The sequence below is a fragment of the Heterocephalus glaber genome, unplaced genomic scaffold, assembly GCF_053883595.1.
Source record: "Heterocephalus glaber isolate CG9 unplaced genomic scaffold, H.glaber_assembly_v1.0 deba00001452, whole genome shotgun sequence".
NCBI classification, from domain to species: Eukaryota; Metazoa; Chordata; class Mammalia; order Rodentia; family Bathyergidae; genus Heterocephalus; species Heterocephalus glaber.
The window spans coordinates 26,082,817-26,101,153 of NW_028258302.1; the positions used below are offsets into that span (position 1 = coordinate 26,082,817).

Here is an 18,337-nt window from a genome sequence, read left to right on the forward strand (position 1 = left end):
GGGTGCTGTGCTGCTCCAACATGTGCTCTTCTGGCAGTTTTGGGTCAAAATGTCTGGTGCTCCCTCCCTGGGCCCTTATAGCCTTCCTCTTCTGCCTCTACCCTCATCCTCATCTTCCATAAATGATATTTCCACTTGTCAGAAGTGGTGGCTTCCTCTAGCACCTCACTCTTTCCAAGAAATCCCATCTTGCTAGCATCTCTCAATCTTCTTATTTAGTGACCACTGACTCAATTTCCTCAATTGGGTCCCCTTCTAGGAAAACTCTGAGAGAATCCAAATTGTTGGAAGTGGTGGATTAGAAGGAGGTGTGATTTGCTTTAGAGGATGTCCTTGCTTGAGAGGCAGCTGTCCTCTTGGCCAAGCAAATGAAGTCAGTAGCCAAGATCCAGCCTGGAGGCCTGGGGCTGGGTGTGCTGCTCAGTAACACAGCATGTGCTCAACATGTTCTCGCATAGCAAGGAAAAGACCAGAGACCACATCTGCCTTTCTGTCCCGAGTGCCCAGCACTTGAATTTATTTTACAAATATTTACAGAGCACCTACTACATGATGGGACACATCCTGAGCACTGGAGACAGAAGGAGCAGGGCAGTCTCTGTTCTCAGGCATTTTGGGATTGTGAGCTGGGCTGAGGCTCATAGTAAGCAAAGGAAAATATTAACATAGTGCTTCATTGTGCCCTCAGATCTCTGTTCCAGTTGGTACTTTTTTGGGAGCCTTCCCTGTCCCCTTCCACTCTCACACTCCCCTGAGTACTATTCACTCAGTGCCTCATTTCACTCAGGACCATCATCAGGCTGTTTCATCTGGCACACAGGCAGGCTCTGGGTAAGCGGCTGTTGATGAATGGGGGAAAGAGCTGGTGCTCACCAACCCCAGAGCCCAGAAGGATCCCAGCACTGCAAACTGGGTAAAGAGTGGGTGACTGGTGCGGCTGCAGTGTGGTGGGCAAGTCTGGGAAGTGTGGAGGGCCAGTGTTGAGAGCTATGTGAGGAAGGGGCTTCCACTTCATTGAACAGGAACAAACTTCAGAGATGCCAAGTAGGGAGTGACTTCATCTGAGTCCCAGAGAGTAAGGCTACGCTGAGTATCATGGGGATAGATCACGTACAGGGAAGTCACCAGGATCAGACCAAAGCAGGGAGACCTTGTAGACTCTTTCTGCTGCCCAGATGAGAGTGGGTGGTGCTTGTGGCAGGAGGGAGGGAAAGAACTGGGCAGGTGACAGCTGGGAAGCACTGGAAATCACTACCCACTGATGACCACAGATAAATGCACAACCCCAGAGCTAAGAATTCATGAATTTACCATACATTACAGCTGTTGGCAAACACTTAGGGAGGAATGATTGTACCAAGCAAAGCAGGCTGCCCTTTTGTGATGCATGCAGTCTTTTACCAGTGGATTTCATGTGAGAGTCTTAAGGGTTCTCTAGGCACACCTGTAATCAGCATTCTGGGAGGCCAAGACAAGAAGATTGCAAGTTTGAGCCCAGCCTAGGCAATTTAGTAACTTAGATGTTGTCTCAAAAAAACCAAAAAACAAAAACAAAAAATAATCCAGCTAAAAGCTTTGGGATGTAGCTCTGTGCAAAGGCACTGGGTTCAATGCTCAGTACTGGAAAAAAAAAAAGTTTAGGTCAACTCCTGCCCATGTTGGGGAGAAGTTCCTTCCATGCTGATCTCTGCTGACTGGCAGGTGTAGAATCTGACAACTGCAGAAGCAACATCCAAAGCATTTTATATGGAAATAGTAAAGTTTATTTTAAAAATAAAATAGTCCCACGCTCAGCCACCCTCAGGTTCTTCAAGGAAAACCTGCTGTGTGTAAAGCAGGGTTTTACATTGTCCAGTTCTCTGGCATCGCAGGTTGCTCTGTGTCTACACACACAAGCAAGCTTTTGAAGCAGGTGACTAAATGGCCTTGGAATGGTTTCTGGGGCCACTGAGAAAAGTCAAATAATTTTTATTAAAACAACACCCTAGGAAGTTCTGGGTTTACCCCGTAGGAGAAAATGCAAAAAAATGACTCCCTATACCTGTGAGATAAAGTCCTGCTTGGTAAGAGATGTCAACATTCAGAGAACAAAAACACCCATTTCAGTCTCTTTGCCCAGACTTAAGCATTCCCATCCTGTTTTTCCATCATGGCTCAAAAGTCTGTCCAGAAGCTTGAAAATAAACACCCCTCAAAATGTAGAAGGCCTCAACTCACCAACATTTTCTAGCACTCTGCTAACCGGCCACCCACTGTGGCCACAGAGGGACTCAAGTCTCTATACAGCCCCTCATCTCAGTTCAGTTGTCCCCAACCTGACTGTTTGTTGTTGCTTCTCTTAGTTACAAAGAGGTGGATTTTATAACCAGGCGGAAGGTGTCAGAATTTTACTATCTTCAGAGCCATGACCCCCCCACCATTGGCCCTGAGGCTAACCCAGCTCTCGGACTCCTGCTGAGCCTTTCTTTGGAACATGAACCTTTGAAGTCCCAAAGTTCCTCTGCACACAGAAAGCCATACCACAGCCTAGAGCTGCACACCACCAACTGGGAGTCACTGGGTGTAGTCAGCATAATCACTGATGTGGCCAGTGTTTTTCTTTTTTCCTCAGCCTTCCCGAGTATCCTGGTAAACTGCTTACAGGATCAAAAGTTTGGTCCTGGAAAAATCTGAGTGGCTCTTGATGGATCTAGGCAACTTCTAAGGAGGGTTGGCCCTGCCACCCTGAGCACCCAGGGAAATACACTCAGTTTTCTTCCAGGTGCGCATGGTGCCACCTAGAATCCACACTGTCCCTTACCACCAGCATCTGGTGCCTTGGTACATAGGTAGCAGACATCTGTTGAGTGACTGACTGTGTAAGTACATTTAGAGCCAACTAGAGAATTTTTCTGGAATTATTCCTTGGATCCTAACTTTCCTGCCTCTGCTCACTGGCCTGGCTTCCCCCCCCGAGCTGGCAAATGCTTTCCCCTAATGAAACTGGCAGGATAGCAGGCAGAATTCACCTGTGAGATGAACTCTGCTGCCTTACTGTTTGATTTCTAGAGAGCAGCAACATGTCCAATGGCTGCGACAGGCCTTGTCAACCTCTGCAGACAGAGTCCCACAAAGCGATAGGACTTCATGGTATGCTGCTGGCACTTGGGACTCGTGCCTCGTCCATAACATTTAAGGGAAGCCCAACAAAGCTGAGAACAGACAAATGTCATTGGCTCTTCTGGAGAAATCTGACACCTTAAGATCCAGAGCAATATCCCTTTGGTTTTGGGGGAGGCAGTTAGTTACGAACAGCGCCCTGAACTTTTTTCTGCACTCTGGGTGGGGTGGCACCTCTGAGTCATCTCCCAGAGTTGGAGGCAGCATTTGGAAAGCTTCTGGAGTTGGACATGGGCAATAAAGGACAACAAGTGGGGGCAGGGAGTGCAGCTTGGGGGTGGCGCATGCTCAGCATCACAGGCGCTGTGTCAATCCCCAGCATCAATAAAAAAGGCAAAAAGAAAGAGGGGCAAATGACTATTCGAGACTCCATTTCATTTCATTACCAAGAAGTTACAGGAAGTCACTGGGCAGGGAGGAAAGGCAGGATGAAGCTCCAGAAGACATAATACCAGGGCTCCTAACCAGTCCATTCTATCCCCTTTGAAGGGGCTGGGAATTTGGACCTCCTGTGTAGCCTTCACAAATTTAGCATTTCTTCTCCACAACTATCTGCTAGGTGAGATTTTGACAATGGCTACTTCTCAATTAATTTGTAGGAAAACATGCATCCCATGGTACCATATTCTCTTCCTTGACCTAACAAAACTCTGCAAACTAGTATGGTCTTCTTTTTTCAGATGAGGGCGCTGAGCCTCGAAGGCAAAGTGCCCATGTGGCAAGCAAGTAGCAAAGCAAAGATCAGGGTCTATCTGGCCCCAAAGCCTTCCTGTGTGCTGGTCACTCTTGCTTGGCTTCCACTCACAGGCCTCTCTGCTCTTTTGAGTAGACTGAGGCTGCTCTGTGGTTTCTGCAGGAGCTTGGGTTTGGCTACCAGGGGAATCTGCAAGTTCATTTTCTAGTGCCATTGGTACCCATCCAAACCTACTCACCCAGGTAGATTCCTGTCCTTTAAAGCCCTCCCAAGGAGCTGGAAGAAAGCATCTCAACTGAGCCAGCATGGGACATGGTGACAACTTTGCTTTTTACTGCCTTTTTCTCTCTAGCAGCACCTGTAGCTTCCTTTGGGCACCATGCCCTTGTGCTATAACCAGCCACAGGCACAGCATCTGCTGGCTGGAAGAATAAACAGATGGATGATGATATTTATACTTTCCAGGGCCCACGGAAGTGAATGAACTTACTCTCACCCCAGTATAAGCGTTGCTGGTCTTCCTCGAGGCTGTTGACTGATTACTCAACTGCAAGAGATGTGGTGCTCTTGGCTAAGAGTGGAATGTTCTCCGTAAAAGAGGAAACGAATTCACAGTTTTGTAGATTGAAATCACATCCCTCTGGAGCTCAGTGGTGGCCAGGTTGGTGTATGAAAATCCACTTTCTTCTGGGGAGGACTGGCAGAAACCTGTTTTAGTGTCGCTGTCCTAGAGCAGAGCCTTGCTGTGGGGCAGTGGGGTGTTTGGGAAGCACTTGCTGTCTGCCTGGAAATCACTGAGCTTCTAGTCCTCTTGACCACCAGCTGAGCAGACTCTGATTTTGCAAGTGAAAGAGAAGCCCCTTTGGATCTGACCTCACCGCCTGTGCAGACAGCCCAGCTGTGAGCCCAGGAGGAAGAGGCCTGCAGGAATGTGCAGAATGTGGTTGTTCATCCACTTGCTGCCCTTGGCCTTGATTCTAAGACTGGTTGAAGAGCTTGAAGTATGCCTGGGTAGATTTTTAAAAACAGATGTCACTGGCCAGGAAGGTTTCTCCTGACTCTTCCTTACTTTCCTTCTTCTGATACACAGGAAAAATTCAGGCAGCAAACTTCATCCCCAGGACTTACCTTTGGTGCTCCTTTAGTGTATCAATCCCCTGCACAATCCTCAGACATATCCAACTGCTAACCCCAAACTCACTGTATCTAAAAGAGCACATAAATGCCTACCTACCTGACATAGATCATCTGTTGTCCTGTCCTTCCTATCAAAAGGCTTGGATAGTACTGTTTCTTCCCTCTTCTCCAACCATGGCCCTATCAGGGGTTTTGTTGTGTTTGTTTCTGTGGTGCTGTGGGTGGAACTTAGGGCTTCTGTGCTCAACCACTGAGCTACATCCCCAGTCTTCTTGTGATCTTTTAATTGCTCTTTTCTCTAAGGGGCAAGAGATTTACAAATAATTAAAATGAAGTGGTGAGAACAATCAAAGCAATCTTTATTAAAGACAAAAGATCCCACACTTCGTGATTTCAAAATTTAATGCACAATTACAGTAATCAAGACTGTGTGTAGTTGAGTGCAGTAGTGCGTGCCCATAGTCACAGCTACTCAGGAGGCTGAGGCAGGAAAATTACAAGTTTGAGCCCAGCCTGGGAAACTTAGCAAGATTCTGTCTCAAAATAAAAAGATAAAGAAAGAGCTGGGGTTATAACTCAGTTTGAAGGGTTCAAAAAAAATCAGGGCTACAGTTACTTACCATCTATGAACTAGTAATTCCACTATATGCTGTGTGGTAGAAAAATACAGTGAATATTTAAACTTTTAAAAAAACGTACAGTAAAAAACACATTGCTATTAATTCCCCTTGCTTTGAACACACTTATCCCACCATACTTGCCACATCCTGAAGCAGTTCTGGCAGTCCTTTTTCATGAGTGTCTTTAGTTACCCTGTCCTGGCTACCTCATTGTCCTGAATTGATTTGAAATATTTCTCTTTTATGGTATTTTTAACTTTGGGGAAGAGCCAGAAGTTGTACAGTGCCAAATTTGGTGAATAAAATAGAGAGGACTCATCTTTTGCTTTTTGTACCGGGAACTGAACTCGAGACCTTGCGCTTGCTAGGCAGGTGGCAGAACCACTGAGCTAAATCCCCAGCTAGACAGGACTCATCTTAATAGTTTTACCAGACTGCCTTTCTGTTGGATGGCCCTGGGCATAACATTCACTGTATTTTTTATCACACCTGATAAAGACACTCACGAAAGAGGGCTTTCAGAATTGACAGTAGAATTATTCATAATAGTCCCAAGTGGAAGCAGCCCATAGGTCCACCAGCTGAGGAGTGGATAAACAAAATATGGTGAATCCTCTTGGAATATCATTTAGCCATAAAAAGAAACAAAATTCTGACACATGCTACAGTGTGGGTGAACCTTGAAAACATTATGCTACCTGAAAGAAGATGGTCACAAAAGGATGCATGTTGTATGATTCCATTGATATGAAATGCCCAGAACAGAGACAGAAAGCTGGTTACTGGTTGCCAGGTTGCCAGGAGAGAGGGAAAGGGGAACAACTGCTAATGATTTGGGCTTTGGGGAAAGGGGTGATGGAAATGATCTAAAAGTGATGCTGGCAATGGCTGGACAACTCTGTGACTGTACCACTTCTAATGTACTTCACCTGGAAGCACTCATTTCTACAGTCTGTGAATTACGACTCGATAAAAATGTTTTAATATAGTGATGCGTACTGTAAGAGGTGAGTAATAAGAAATTTGGAAATGAGGGGAAATCAGGAAATACTGAGTTGCAAATCTTGGAGGCTCTTATTGCCTAAAGTTTAATCTCACCTTCTTCTCTGTGGTCCTCACACTGTCTGACTGCACCTGTACTAGTCCCATAAACTACAGTACATTCCATTCCATCCATTTTCTCCTGACAAGCATGATTGGTGGCCCTGCCCTCACCTCTGTGGCTTGCAAGGGAAGGTGCATCTCCTTCCATGGTAGACTATCTCCCCAGTTTCTTACTGCACCTCACCTTGCACCCTGACTCCAGCCAGCCTTCACAAGTCCTCCCAGTCCCTGAAGCCTTTGTGTCTTCCCACATAAAACCCTAGGCTGGTCTCATTTCCAGGGGTTTCCTTAAATAGTTCCTTCTGCCAGGACTTCCCTCCAGGGCATCTCATCCCTGCCAACACCACCATTATTTTCAACAGAGATCAAATCTCCGTCTTCCTCACAAGAATCTTTCTCCTTGGCATCACACTTCATGCTTCATCTCTTTCTTTTTTGTTTTTTTTTAAGTGGTGCATACTTATACACATTTATGGGACATAGTGCAACATGTTGACACATGTATCTAATGCATAGTGATCAGGATTACTGCATACACATCACCTTCCACATTTATCATCTCATTGTCTTGGGAACACTCAAAATCTTCTCTACTAGCTACCTTAACATATGTAATTAGTTGTCAACCATAGATAGGATATTAGAAGTTTCTCCTCCTATCAAACTGCGTTTCTGTACCTATTACTATCTTCTCTCTCTACTCCTTCTCCCTCTGGCTCTAAAAATCCCTTTTTTTTTTTTCAGTAATAGAGATTAAACCCAGAACTATCATACTGAGATACATCCCCAGTCCTGTTTTATTTTTTATTTTGAGATAAGGTCTCACTGTGTTGCTCAGGCTGGGCTTAAACTTGTGATCCTTCTGCTTCTGTCTCTTAGACTGCTAGGATTACAGGTGTGCACCACCAGACTCAGCTAACTCTAAAATTCTTAATAACACATGTGCTCTGTAAATGCTTACAGGGACTGCAACAGCATCCTTCAGTAATTCCTAGTATTGTAGACAGGTAAGTTATTTAGATATTTTGTAGGTAGTTAGACAGGGCTGGCCCTCTAGAAGTCAACATAGAGGACAATCAAGACACTTGCACTGAAGGGCAGCATTGTAAAAGAAGAGAAACTACTCCATCCCCTCGCATCACCTAGGGGTGAATAGCAGTGATTGATATTCTGCATAGATATCAGTCACCTGGGTGGGGGACCAAGATCTTAGAGGAAAGATTCCTGACCCACCCCTTACCTGAAAATCCTTGCTGATTCCTTGTACACTTGCTAAGTGACTTGGTTCCCCATTTGACCAATTTTACCTAAGCAACTATACTTGTAATCTTATTGGTTGATCATAGTTTTGTCCCACCTCATGTCCACCTTGTTATTTCTCATTGGATCAATACTACCTAAGGGACTATACTTGTAATCTTACTAGTTGACTATAGCTTTGTCCCACCTTGAACCCTCCTCACATTGTGGCTTTGTCCCATAAAACACCATTGAGAAGCAGGGTGGATGGGCAACCCATTTTCCAGTCCCCCTTCTGTCTCTCTTAGACAGATACTATCTTTCCCTCAATAAATTTTTCATACTCTTAACCTCCATTGTTCCTAGAATTCATTCTTCGATTTCAGCGAACATGAACACGTGATTTGGATATCTAGCATGTTTGGGAGTTACATCAATTCCCTCTATATCACTAGCATCAGGTACCTATATAATCAATCGAACTATATATGTAACAAAATCAGAATGAGAAAAATGATGCCCAGAACAGTAACACATGGTTTTGCTGTGTAAGAAATACTTGAAGCATTCAGCTGGCTGACTTTTTTGGATGTCTTTAGCAGCACCAACTCCAAGCACAGGCGGCTATTTAGCTGAGCGGTTAGTGGTGTGGGCTCTAGGTTTGAGCTGCCTGAGTTCAAGCCCCACCATTGTCGTTTACCAGCTCTGTGTCCGGGTGTAAGTTACCACATCTCCTGAAGCCTCTTAACTCCTCTATAAAATAACAAATCATTCCTGCCTTTTGGGTTTGTTAGAAGGGGTGAATGGAACAGGGTTTGTGAGGGGCTGACACACTCTCAGCACTAGGTAAATAACACCTCCCCTTTAGAGCCCAGATTTCTTGACTTTACAGATTCCCATTTAATCTTATTATGGGGTGACTGGGCTTAGATGAAACTTTCACTTTAACCAAACTCACAAGATGCCAAGAAATCAAAGAAGTTAGTAAGAACAGAAAGTAGTTTTCTGGTGCTTATACATGTAGTTGCTACAGAAGGCATCTCCTCTTCAGAAGCAAAATTAAAAAAACAAAACAAAGCAAACAAAATACTCTGAGATGCTGTTTGGACAAAGTACATAGAATAAAAGCAAAGGGCAGGTCTGTTGGACTGCATTTCCAGACTAATTCTCACTGAAGCACTTTGATTGGGATCAGAATCCCTCTGCCACCAGATCTTCCACATTAGCTCTAAGCAGGGATAGCAGCCACCAGGCTCCCCGTTGCCTGACTGCCCAGCGGCTACTCAATAAATGCTCATTAAATAAATGAATTTCTTGGGCAGAGCCAAGTTTAAGATCAACAGATATTGTTCCTTTTCTCTCCCTTTCTAGATTCCAGGCAAGATGCTATTCACTGGTTCTCAGCCTTTCTTATGTTTGTTGTATTTTGTTCCCCTGGATGGAGACTGTTTATGAATTATGAGAAATGCCCTGTTCTCACCAGTAATGTTTACAAATCTAGCATGCCCCTTCCCTGCTTGCCACTGACATTCCACATAATTGACACACCCCTGCAAACTGCCAATGTAACAATGGTGCTGTGTGCCCCAGTGTGGCTCGGGGCTAGTCTCTCTCTTCTGCCCAGGGCATTTTGTAGCTCTACTGCTCTCGACAGAGGTCAAGAGCGCATCTTCCTTTTGGAAAAGGTGATTCTTCTTTTAATAAGTTGTTGTTTTGTTTCAAACTGCACTCCATTTCACTTTGCCCTAACAGTTTCAGTTTTCTGCTTCTCTAACACTAAGTGGATGTGTTAGCTGAGGTTGTCATCCTCTGCCTGGACCAGACCAAAACAAGGGCAAACGTGGCTCCCTCTTTTTGTGGAAGCTCCAGAGAGCCTGTCATCATGTGGTGGACTGAGGGCAGGCTGGGCAATGGGCATGTGGGTTAGACCAGTAGGGAGAGAACAGCCGCTTGGGTTCCTGCCTGGGGTACACTGGGAAAACCCCAGTTGTTCCCTAAACTGGCCCTTTCTTGGATCCCTCGGATTATATGCTTAATCACTTTCCTTTCCCCAAAAAGGTGTCAAGAAATCAGTAGGAAAAGAATTGAAAACCCCACAGAGAGCTTGATCTCTTGATTAAAAAAATTACCCCAGTAACCCCAATCATTTGACTCTCTTCCAACTCAAGGCTCATGCTGAATTTTCCTTGAGAGGTTCCAGGGTGGAGGGAGGGTAAGGTGTCCCTGCAGAGCCCCACAGGGTCATATTCCAAGGCATCGAGTTCCACAAGGGTGGTACTGGCATCTGCATGTTTTCTGCCTCCCCGGCCTCCCCCGGAATACCTCCACAAGTTATGACCTGGCATGCTGGTTCTCAGAAGCCAGAAATATGGCAAATATTCTGATAAGCCCCTGGAATTTAGAGTACTGGTTCATTGCCATGTTGTTGAGGACTGCAGTGAACACTTAAAGCCAGGTGTGCCTCTCTTCAAAGTGTGAGTGTTCCTAGTCCTGATCTAGGGACACACCAGGCACTGGGAGATGCTTAACACCTATTTGTGAAACGAATTAATGAATCCTCTTTTAATGTGCTGTGACAATTTTATTCTTAGAGAAATCATATGGTGAGTACTAGTTCATATATCTTTAGGAAATTTCGGCTTCTATATTTAAGATGCTTACAGTCAGGCTAACCTTTAGTTTCAAGTGCAACCTTTTTTCTTCATGGCAGAATAGTGTAGTCAAGGAGCCTGAGGTTTGGAATCAGACCCTTTTTGAATCCTAGTCCTGGCATATTCTGAGATAATAGTGTATAATTTACAGCCGTTGTGAGGATTAAATGAAATAGCTGGTGACATTCCTCATGTAAGGTGGGGGATGAGAATGCAAGGGAGGTGGTGTCCTTCCTGCTTGGCAGGGCCACCAGCGATCATGCCATGGTTTGAGATCTTTAAAATTTCCTGTTATAGTCAGAGTCAGTTGCATGTTGCTCATTTCACAAAAACAGAGAGAGGGAACAGTTTAGTTCTATTTGGCCACATCTGGTCTTGGTCTTCTCCTGTGTGGTCACTTTAATAAAATTATTTTTATTACTGTAAGTTTGCAATATGTAATGATTACATTCATCATGGGGACTTAGTTGTACATGTATATAACATCTTCATTTTTTAATCTCCTTTTCCCCTTTTCTCCTTCCTCCTTTCCTCCATCTCTTGATCTTCCCATTTGCATTTTTAAAATGTGCTCCTCTATATTGAATGCTGTTTAGAATCTTACACACCTGAGTGAGGGATACAATTCTCTCATGAGGCCTCTAGTAGACCTGACCTCCATTAACTGCTTTAAATGTAACAAAAGCTCTTAGTAACTCATGAAGATCACAGGGTCTCCAAAACTGGCAAGAATTTCAGGGAAATCACAGGGAAATTTGTTTGCCGCATGATTAATCCTGGGTGGACTGGTCCCGGAAAAGCACACATGGTTTGCAGAAAGCAGCAGCTTGCAGAATTTCACACACACAAAAAAACCTCACCAGCAGGCCCAAAGTACGAAAGTTCAGAGTGAGGATGGGGCCTGACAGTTGAGGAAAATGCCAGATGTGTGGACAACAGTCCTCCTTTAAATCCTCTGACACCCAAAGACACAACACAACAGGCCAGATTATAAAACCCAGCCAGATCATGGCACTGGAAGAGGGAAACCCAGTAGGGTGCTGGATCCTAAGAGAAAGATACCAAAATTCATCACCATAATTGCCCCCCTGCCTGGCTCCCTGGCAGGAGCCAACAAAAGCTCAGCTCAATGAAGTTATTCATCCACGTTCAAGATGCCTCATTCATTATTCTCAGACAAAAACCCTGCTGGGTCTCAGCCCAAGGCCAGGAGCACCCCCCTCCCAGCCTGCTGCCCCCACTTGCTGGCTTCCCGGGCTGCGAGTCTTTAGCAGCAGAGTTCCTAGTCTAGATTCGTCATCTCCCGAGTATCTTTGACTTTCAGGACAGAGTGTTAAAGTAATTATAGTTAACCCCTGCCCTGGGGGAGACCAGGGACCTTGCCCAGCTGCTCTCCTTCCAGGGGTGTGGCTCAGGTAGGGGCCTCCCCCACCCTGAAGTGGTGAGCATGAAACGGTGTCTTTTGCACAGTGTCTCGCCAAAACGGAAATGGAATTGAAACACAGAATTTATATACTTCAGGGGAAAGAGAAGTTCCAAAGTTAGGACTGCCTGCTGAGAATAGCTCAAGGCCCCTGTTAAAAGTCTCTGTCTGTCTCTTTGAAGCAGACTGTGGGCCAGAACACTCTGTATAATTTCCCTAAGGCTAAGAGTTCCTGTCTGTGATGAATTATAGAAGCCTAGGTTAGGTCTGCCCCTCCTGCAAACACCAAGCGGGAGTCTTCTGGTGGACCCCCAAGAGGTTTTGCCTTTCAGGGTACAGTTCAGCAATCTCCAGTCCCTAAAACCACTGCATACAATTCCTTCAACCAGTATTTATTGAGCAACTACTATTGTCGGGCATTGTTTAAGCCCTGATGGCTAGGTGTATATACCCTCTATCGGTTACATTCCACTGGATACTGATACAAATAATGCAAGAAAAGAAATAAAATATTCATAAATATTCGTGGAGACCTCCCACCACGACTGGGCAGAAAAAGGCAAGAGATGAGAGAAAGCAGAGGACCCAGGGCAGAGGAAGTTGTGGATAATGGCCTCATCACTGGATAGGGTCCGCGGAACGTCGAATTCAGTCATTGATGTTGGCCAAATTCAACATAGGCCCCAAACCCTTGTAAACCTCAGTGTTCATAATAAGCGTCGAGGCCGGGGGTGTGGTTCAGCAGTAGGCACTCACCCACCTCGCTGGAGGCCCTGGGTACCATGCCAAGCACCTGAACAACTCAAGGGAAGACAAGAGAGGCAGACACGCACACAATTCTCCGTGCACAGGACCAACTCAAAGCCTTTCCACACTCTACCCTCCCTCCGGCCAGCCTGTCTCGGGGATGGGGTCCTACGAGTGTCCAAGGTTGGCACAAAAGGGAGATCGAGGCCACCGGGCCAGGGAAACTGCTCCCTGCCCCAGCCCACCTGATGTCCCTCCGGATCTGGGTTATCTCCTATGAGCTGACCCAGGGAGGCTCCCTCTGCATCGCGTCCTCCGGGGCTCCTCCTGCCACACCCACGTTGCTGTTACTCTGAGACCCCGCGCAGGCCAAGCCGCAGCCTACTCGCCCCTCCTCCGGGTGTGTGCTCCCTGCTCGGTCCGGCGCGCTCTCCTGGGCAACTCTAGACCCCGGCCAGGCTGTCCTGTAAGTCTTGGCTCGCTGGCTAGCGGGTCCCCTCCAGCAAGCGCAGGCGCCGCTCGCGAGCGCAGGCACTTACCAGCCTGTGCCGGGACCCAGAGTGACGCGCTGCCCACAATCCAGAGCAGCACCGGAGCCGTCCACATCCTTCCAGACGGCTGGTGCTCAGCAGCTAGCTCTTGGGGCAGGGTGGGCGCAGACGAGAAGCTCCGCAGCCGCAGGCCTGGCGAGGCGGGGAGGGGGAAGCGAGTCCTGTTGGAACGCAGCGCCCAGGGGAGGCGCCCAGCTCCACTACCCGAAGCGCCCGGAGAGCAGACTTGGCCGAGGCCACCGGAGCGGACCCGCATTTATCCCCGCGACATGAGCAGGGCGGGAGCGCGGGCTCGAGGTGGTCTCAGCCCGGCCTCTGGGACCGCCCTCGGGCTCTGTTTGGCCCGCGCCCAGACGGTGATCTCAGGCCAGGTTTAAAGTTACAGGGCTACAGACGCTTGGCCCAGCCCTGGCAAAAATGGGCTTTGTGTTCTATTTAACAAGAGAGAAAGGGCCACGGGCGACGAGCGGTGTTGCTTTTACATTTTTGTTTGTCTATATTTTTACTCCACTTATTCTGTTTTCAAGAGGAAAGGGTCGCCTACATTTTTCTTGTTGGGGCAAAAGTGAGAAGTAAATTGTTCCTTGTGTGGTCACTAGTAGGATCGTTCTTTTGTAAATATTGAATTTGATGACTTAAGAAAAAAAAAAAAAAGGCTGGCCGTCATTTAGGAGCCCTTGTCCTGGGACCCGGGCAGCCCCAGATTGGGGAGGCAGGGAGGCTCACTCGGTGGCTTTGGCGGTCCTGAGAAAAAGCTGAGCTTCACAACTGACCCACCTGACCAGGGGATGAAGCTGGGGAACTGCTCCACGGCCTATGCGAGCAGAGGGATGGACAGGACAGAGGGTCACCCACCTGTATCTGGTCACTCACTTGTGCCTGCTAACAGCGCTGCACAACCCCTTCTAATCCTGGAGTTTGACCCGATAATCCCCACTTTACTGGTGTAAGCAATCTTTCCTGATCTCAGTCCTGAGGATCAGCAAAACGAGAATTTTTTTAAAAACTTTATTTCCTTCTGGGTTTTTTGAATTAAAAAACAGTTCTGTATGTGTGTGAGAGAGAACAGGGTTTGACAAGTGGTCTCTGCTCCATGCCCAGATGACGCAAATTCCACTCAACAGAAGGACCTGCAGATGGATGCCCCCATTGCCACACTGGCTTTCAGTACTTTTTAAATTTTTTTTCTGAGAGAAGGTCTACCTGCATAGTTCAGGCTGGCCTTGAACTCAATATGTAGCCTCAGCTGGCCTTGATCTTTTGGTGATCCTACTGCTGAGCCTCCTGAGTGCTAGGATCACAGGTGTGTGCCACCAATGCCCAGTCTGGACCTTTATCTGTGACTTTGATTCCAAATTTCCTCTGTCACAAGGAAGACCAGAAGACCGGAGGGAAGGAGTCCCCTTCCTGGATATGAGAACAGTAGGTGGGAGAGAGTTGCTGCCCCTGGACAGAGGGGTCCAGGAGGGACAGGAAATGACAGCCAGGCCAATGTTGTGACAAGGGACATGGAGATTTGAAAGCCTGAGGTGGGCTGGGGTGGGGATTGGGAGAAGAAAAGGAGGGTGCATGTTGGGAGATTTCTGTCCATTCCTGAGAAACAGCTGTGCAGTGACTGAAGAATAATGAGGCAGAGATGGAATGACGTCTGCCACAGCTGCTTGTTGACTTGGTCTGGCTCCTGGACCGTGCCCTATCTTACTTAATCCTCAAGTTGACCTTTGGCCTGGAACATAATACTCAAGGAGACTGTTATACAGCTGACTCAGGGCTCTCCTGGGGGGCTGGTGCAGGCAGACTGCTCTGCCTCATTCCCCAAATTTCTCATTAGATCTGGGATAGGGCCTGAGAATCTGCATTCCCGGGGCAACGACGATGATGATGATGATGATGACGACGAAGAAGAAGACTACAATGAAGACAGTGATGGTGTTGGGGCACCATTTTGAGAACCACTCTTCAGAGGACACCAGGAGAACTGGTCAGGTCATTCAGCAAATCAGTGGTAGAGCCATGTGTCTTGGCTACTGAACCTGCTGCCAATGTGGTGCTATGCATATGGATTTAGTAGGGGAGGCCTGTGCACTGTTTCCAGGGAGCAGGGATCACCTAAGGGGACCTGGAATGAGAAGGAGCTGAGCTGAAGCATCCAGTGGGGACTCTGCACCGTGGGGGAAGCCAGACATGATGCACCCTGAGTTTTTTGAACTCTATGGATTTGATAAAACTGACCATTAAAAAATTACATTAAATTTTTTTTTGGTAGTGGGGATCGAACTCAGGACCTGGTGCTTGTGAGGCAGGCAGCAGAACCACTGAGCTAAATCCCCAGCCCTAAATTAAATTTTATGTTAAATTTTAAGGCATAATTTTGTTTTGGGTACTGGGGATTAAACCTATGGATTTTGCATTCAGCTACATTTCCAGCCTGCCTGCCTGCCTGCCTGCCTGCCTGCCTTCCTTCCTTCTTTCCTTCCTTCCCTCCTTCCTTCCTTCCTTCCTCCTTCCCTCCTTTCTTTCTCTCTCTCTCTTTTTCTCCCTTTCTTTCTTTCCTTCCTTCCTCCCTCCCTCCCTCTTTCTTTCTTTCTTTCTTTCTTTCTTTCTTTCTTTCTTTCTTTCTTTCTTTCTTTCTTTCTTTCTTTCTTTTTCTTTCTTAAATTGAGATAAGGTCTCAAGTTGCCCAGGCTGGGTTTGAACTTCTGATGTTCTTGCCTCAACCTCTCAGAATGTTGCAATTGTAGGCATGTGCCACTATGCCAGCCAATCCATACATCTTTACACCAGTTAATCCATACATCTTGATATCATTGATACAAAACCTGAAATCTTCCTAGTTATACTTCAGAGAATCAACATCACTAACAAATATTCTTTCTTAAAACCGTGTATGATTATTAATTTTTCATTATAAAAATAGACATTTATTAAGGAAGGTATGTAAAAAATAGAATAATTGAAAAATTATCACGTGCCTAGAATCCCTTGTGTGTTCATCTGGAACTTTTTGTTTTTGTTGTTTTCTGTCTTGTTTGTTTTGTGGTGCTGGAGGTTGAATCCAAGGCCTGGTGCATGTTAGGCAAGTGCTCTGCCTCTTACTATATCCTAGCTCCTCAAAGTGGTCTTTTGACATAATTTCAGATTTACAGTTTGCCTACCATGTACAGGGCCCTGGGTGTCATGCCCAGAACCATAGAAGAAGAGAAAGGAGGAAGAGGAGGAGGAAGAAGAAGGAAGAAGAGAGAGTGAGAGGGAGGGGGTGGATGGAGAGAGAGAGAGAGAGAGAGAGAGAGAGAGAGAGAGGAGTAGTTCAATAACTCGCAATATGTTATATTTTCCCATATTCTCTGCATTTGCCCCATTATTCTCACTGTGTTTATGTCCATAATGTATGCTGGCTTTGTTCTGAATCATTGGGAGAGTCATGGGGATGGTATGCCTTCCATTCTAGACATGTGGATGTGAATTTCCTAAGATTGGCTATTCTTTTTCATAACACTGCCGGATTATCAAAGTTAGGAAATTCAGTACCAAAACATTACTACTGGTTAAGGGTGTAGCTCAGTGTCAGAGCACTTGCCTAGCACCCTGGAGGACCTGGGTTTCATCCCCATGACCAACAAACAAAAAAATTTACTATAATGTAAGCCAGGCACATGATGTGCAATTCCTGCTACTTGAGGTAGAGGACTTCTTGATCTCTGGAGACAAGGAATTTGAGAATTTGAAACCAGCCTTGGCCATTTAGCAAGACCCCCCCCCCACATATATAATATATGAAATATATAATAGATATAATATATTATATCTATTATATATCCAGGCATAGTGGCACACCCCTGTCATTCCATCTACCCATGAGGCTGAGGTAGAAGGATTACAAGTTCAAGGATAGCTTGGGCCACTTAGTGACACCCTGTTTCAAAAAAAAAAAAAAAAATTAAAGGACTGAGAATGTAGCTCAGTGACAGAGTGTTTATCTAACGTGCATGAGAATCTTGGTTCAATTCCAGAACTCAAAAAATACATATATAAATTTTAAAAATTAATAAATAAAATAAAACATCACTATTATCTAGTCCTTGCTCCACATTCAAGTGTCAATAATTGTTGCAGTAATGTCCTCAGAGATTACTTTTCCAGGATCTAATTAAGGACTGCACTTTGCATACAGCTGTCACATGTCCAGAAATGCAGGACATGGAAGCCCTTCATCTTTCACAAGCTTGGCACCTTCTGAAGGGTACAGCCTCATCAGTTGAAGAATGCCCTTCAGTTGACTTTGTCTGATGTCTCCCTGGGATCAGACTGAGGGTGTACTCCCAGCTGGATGACACAGAAGTGGAGTTGTGTCCTAAGTAGGTGTGTGATTCCAGCCCCTGATCTTGGGGAGTGTCACCTTGGTGAGAGCTTTTGAATTCCAAGCACCGCTACATTGCTAGGGATCAAACCCAGAGCCTTGTGCATGCTAGGTAAGCACTTTACCACTGAGCTACACCTCAGCCCCCAAATAATTTGCTTTTACCTCAGAAAATGATCCATAATAGCATTTGAGATAAGTAGAAATTCACCTTTCAGACACCAGCAGGAGAAAGGTCACTGTGGAGGGGTGGCATGAGAAGAAACTCCAGAGCACTGAGGTTTGGAATGGATTCCCGTGAACCTGTCCCGCTGGGGAAATAAGAGTGCATCTATTATTTGAAGACCTGGCCCTGTCCCAAATTGTGCTGGGCCTCCTTGCAGCATAAGCACTGACACACCCTGTCCCACAGTAGTTACAGGATTGAGCCCAGAGTGTCCCCAGGCATGATGCCTCCCTGCTTCTTTGAGGAGATCATGAGCTGCCTGAAGCCAGGGCTTTAGTTCATTCATACATTCATATATTTCATTTCCTAATATGGAGGTAGGAAATGCAGTCTCAACCTCTGCACTACTCCATAGATATTTATAAAAGGGAAGCCTATGATTTTCTCCAGCCCTTTGGAATGTCATCACCATGGAGGAACCTCAGCAGA

At 46.1% G+C, this 18,337-nt stretch overlaps 1 protein-coding gene across 1 annotated transcript in view; it reads right to left on the bottom strand.

Moving 5' to 3' along the window:
* The window catches only part of Pdpn (podoplanin), a 29,375-nt gene extending 15,745 nt beyond the window's left edge, over positions 1-13,630 (bottom strand). The window contains exon 1 of the mRNA XM_004850314.4: positions 13,314-13,630. Coding sequence (XP_004850371.1) covers positions 13,314-13,581 — 268 coding nt within the window. The 5' untranslated portion in view covers positions 13,582-13,630. The remainder of the gene's footprint in view (positions 1-13,313) is intronic.
* Between the last annotated feature and the right edge of the window lie 4,707 nt (positions 13,631-18,337).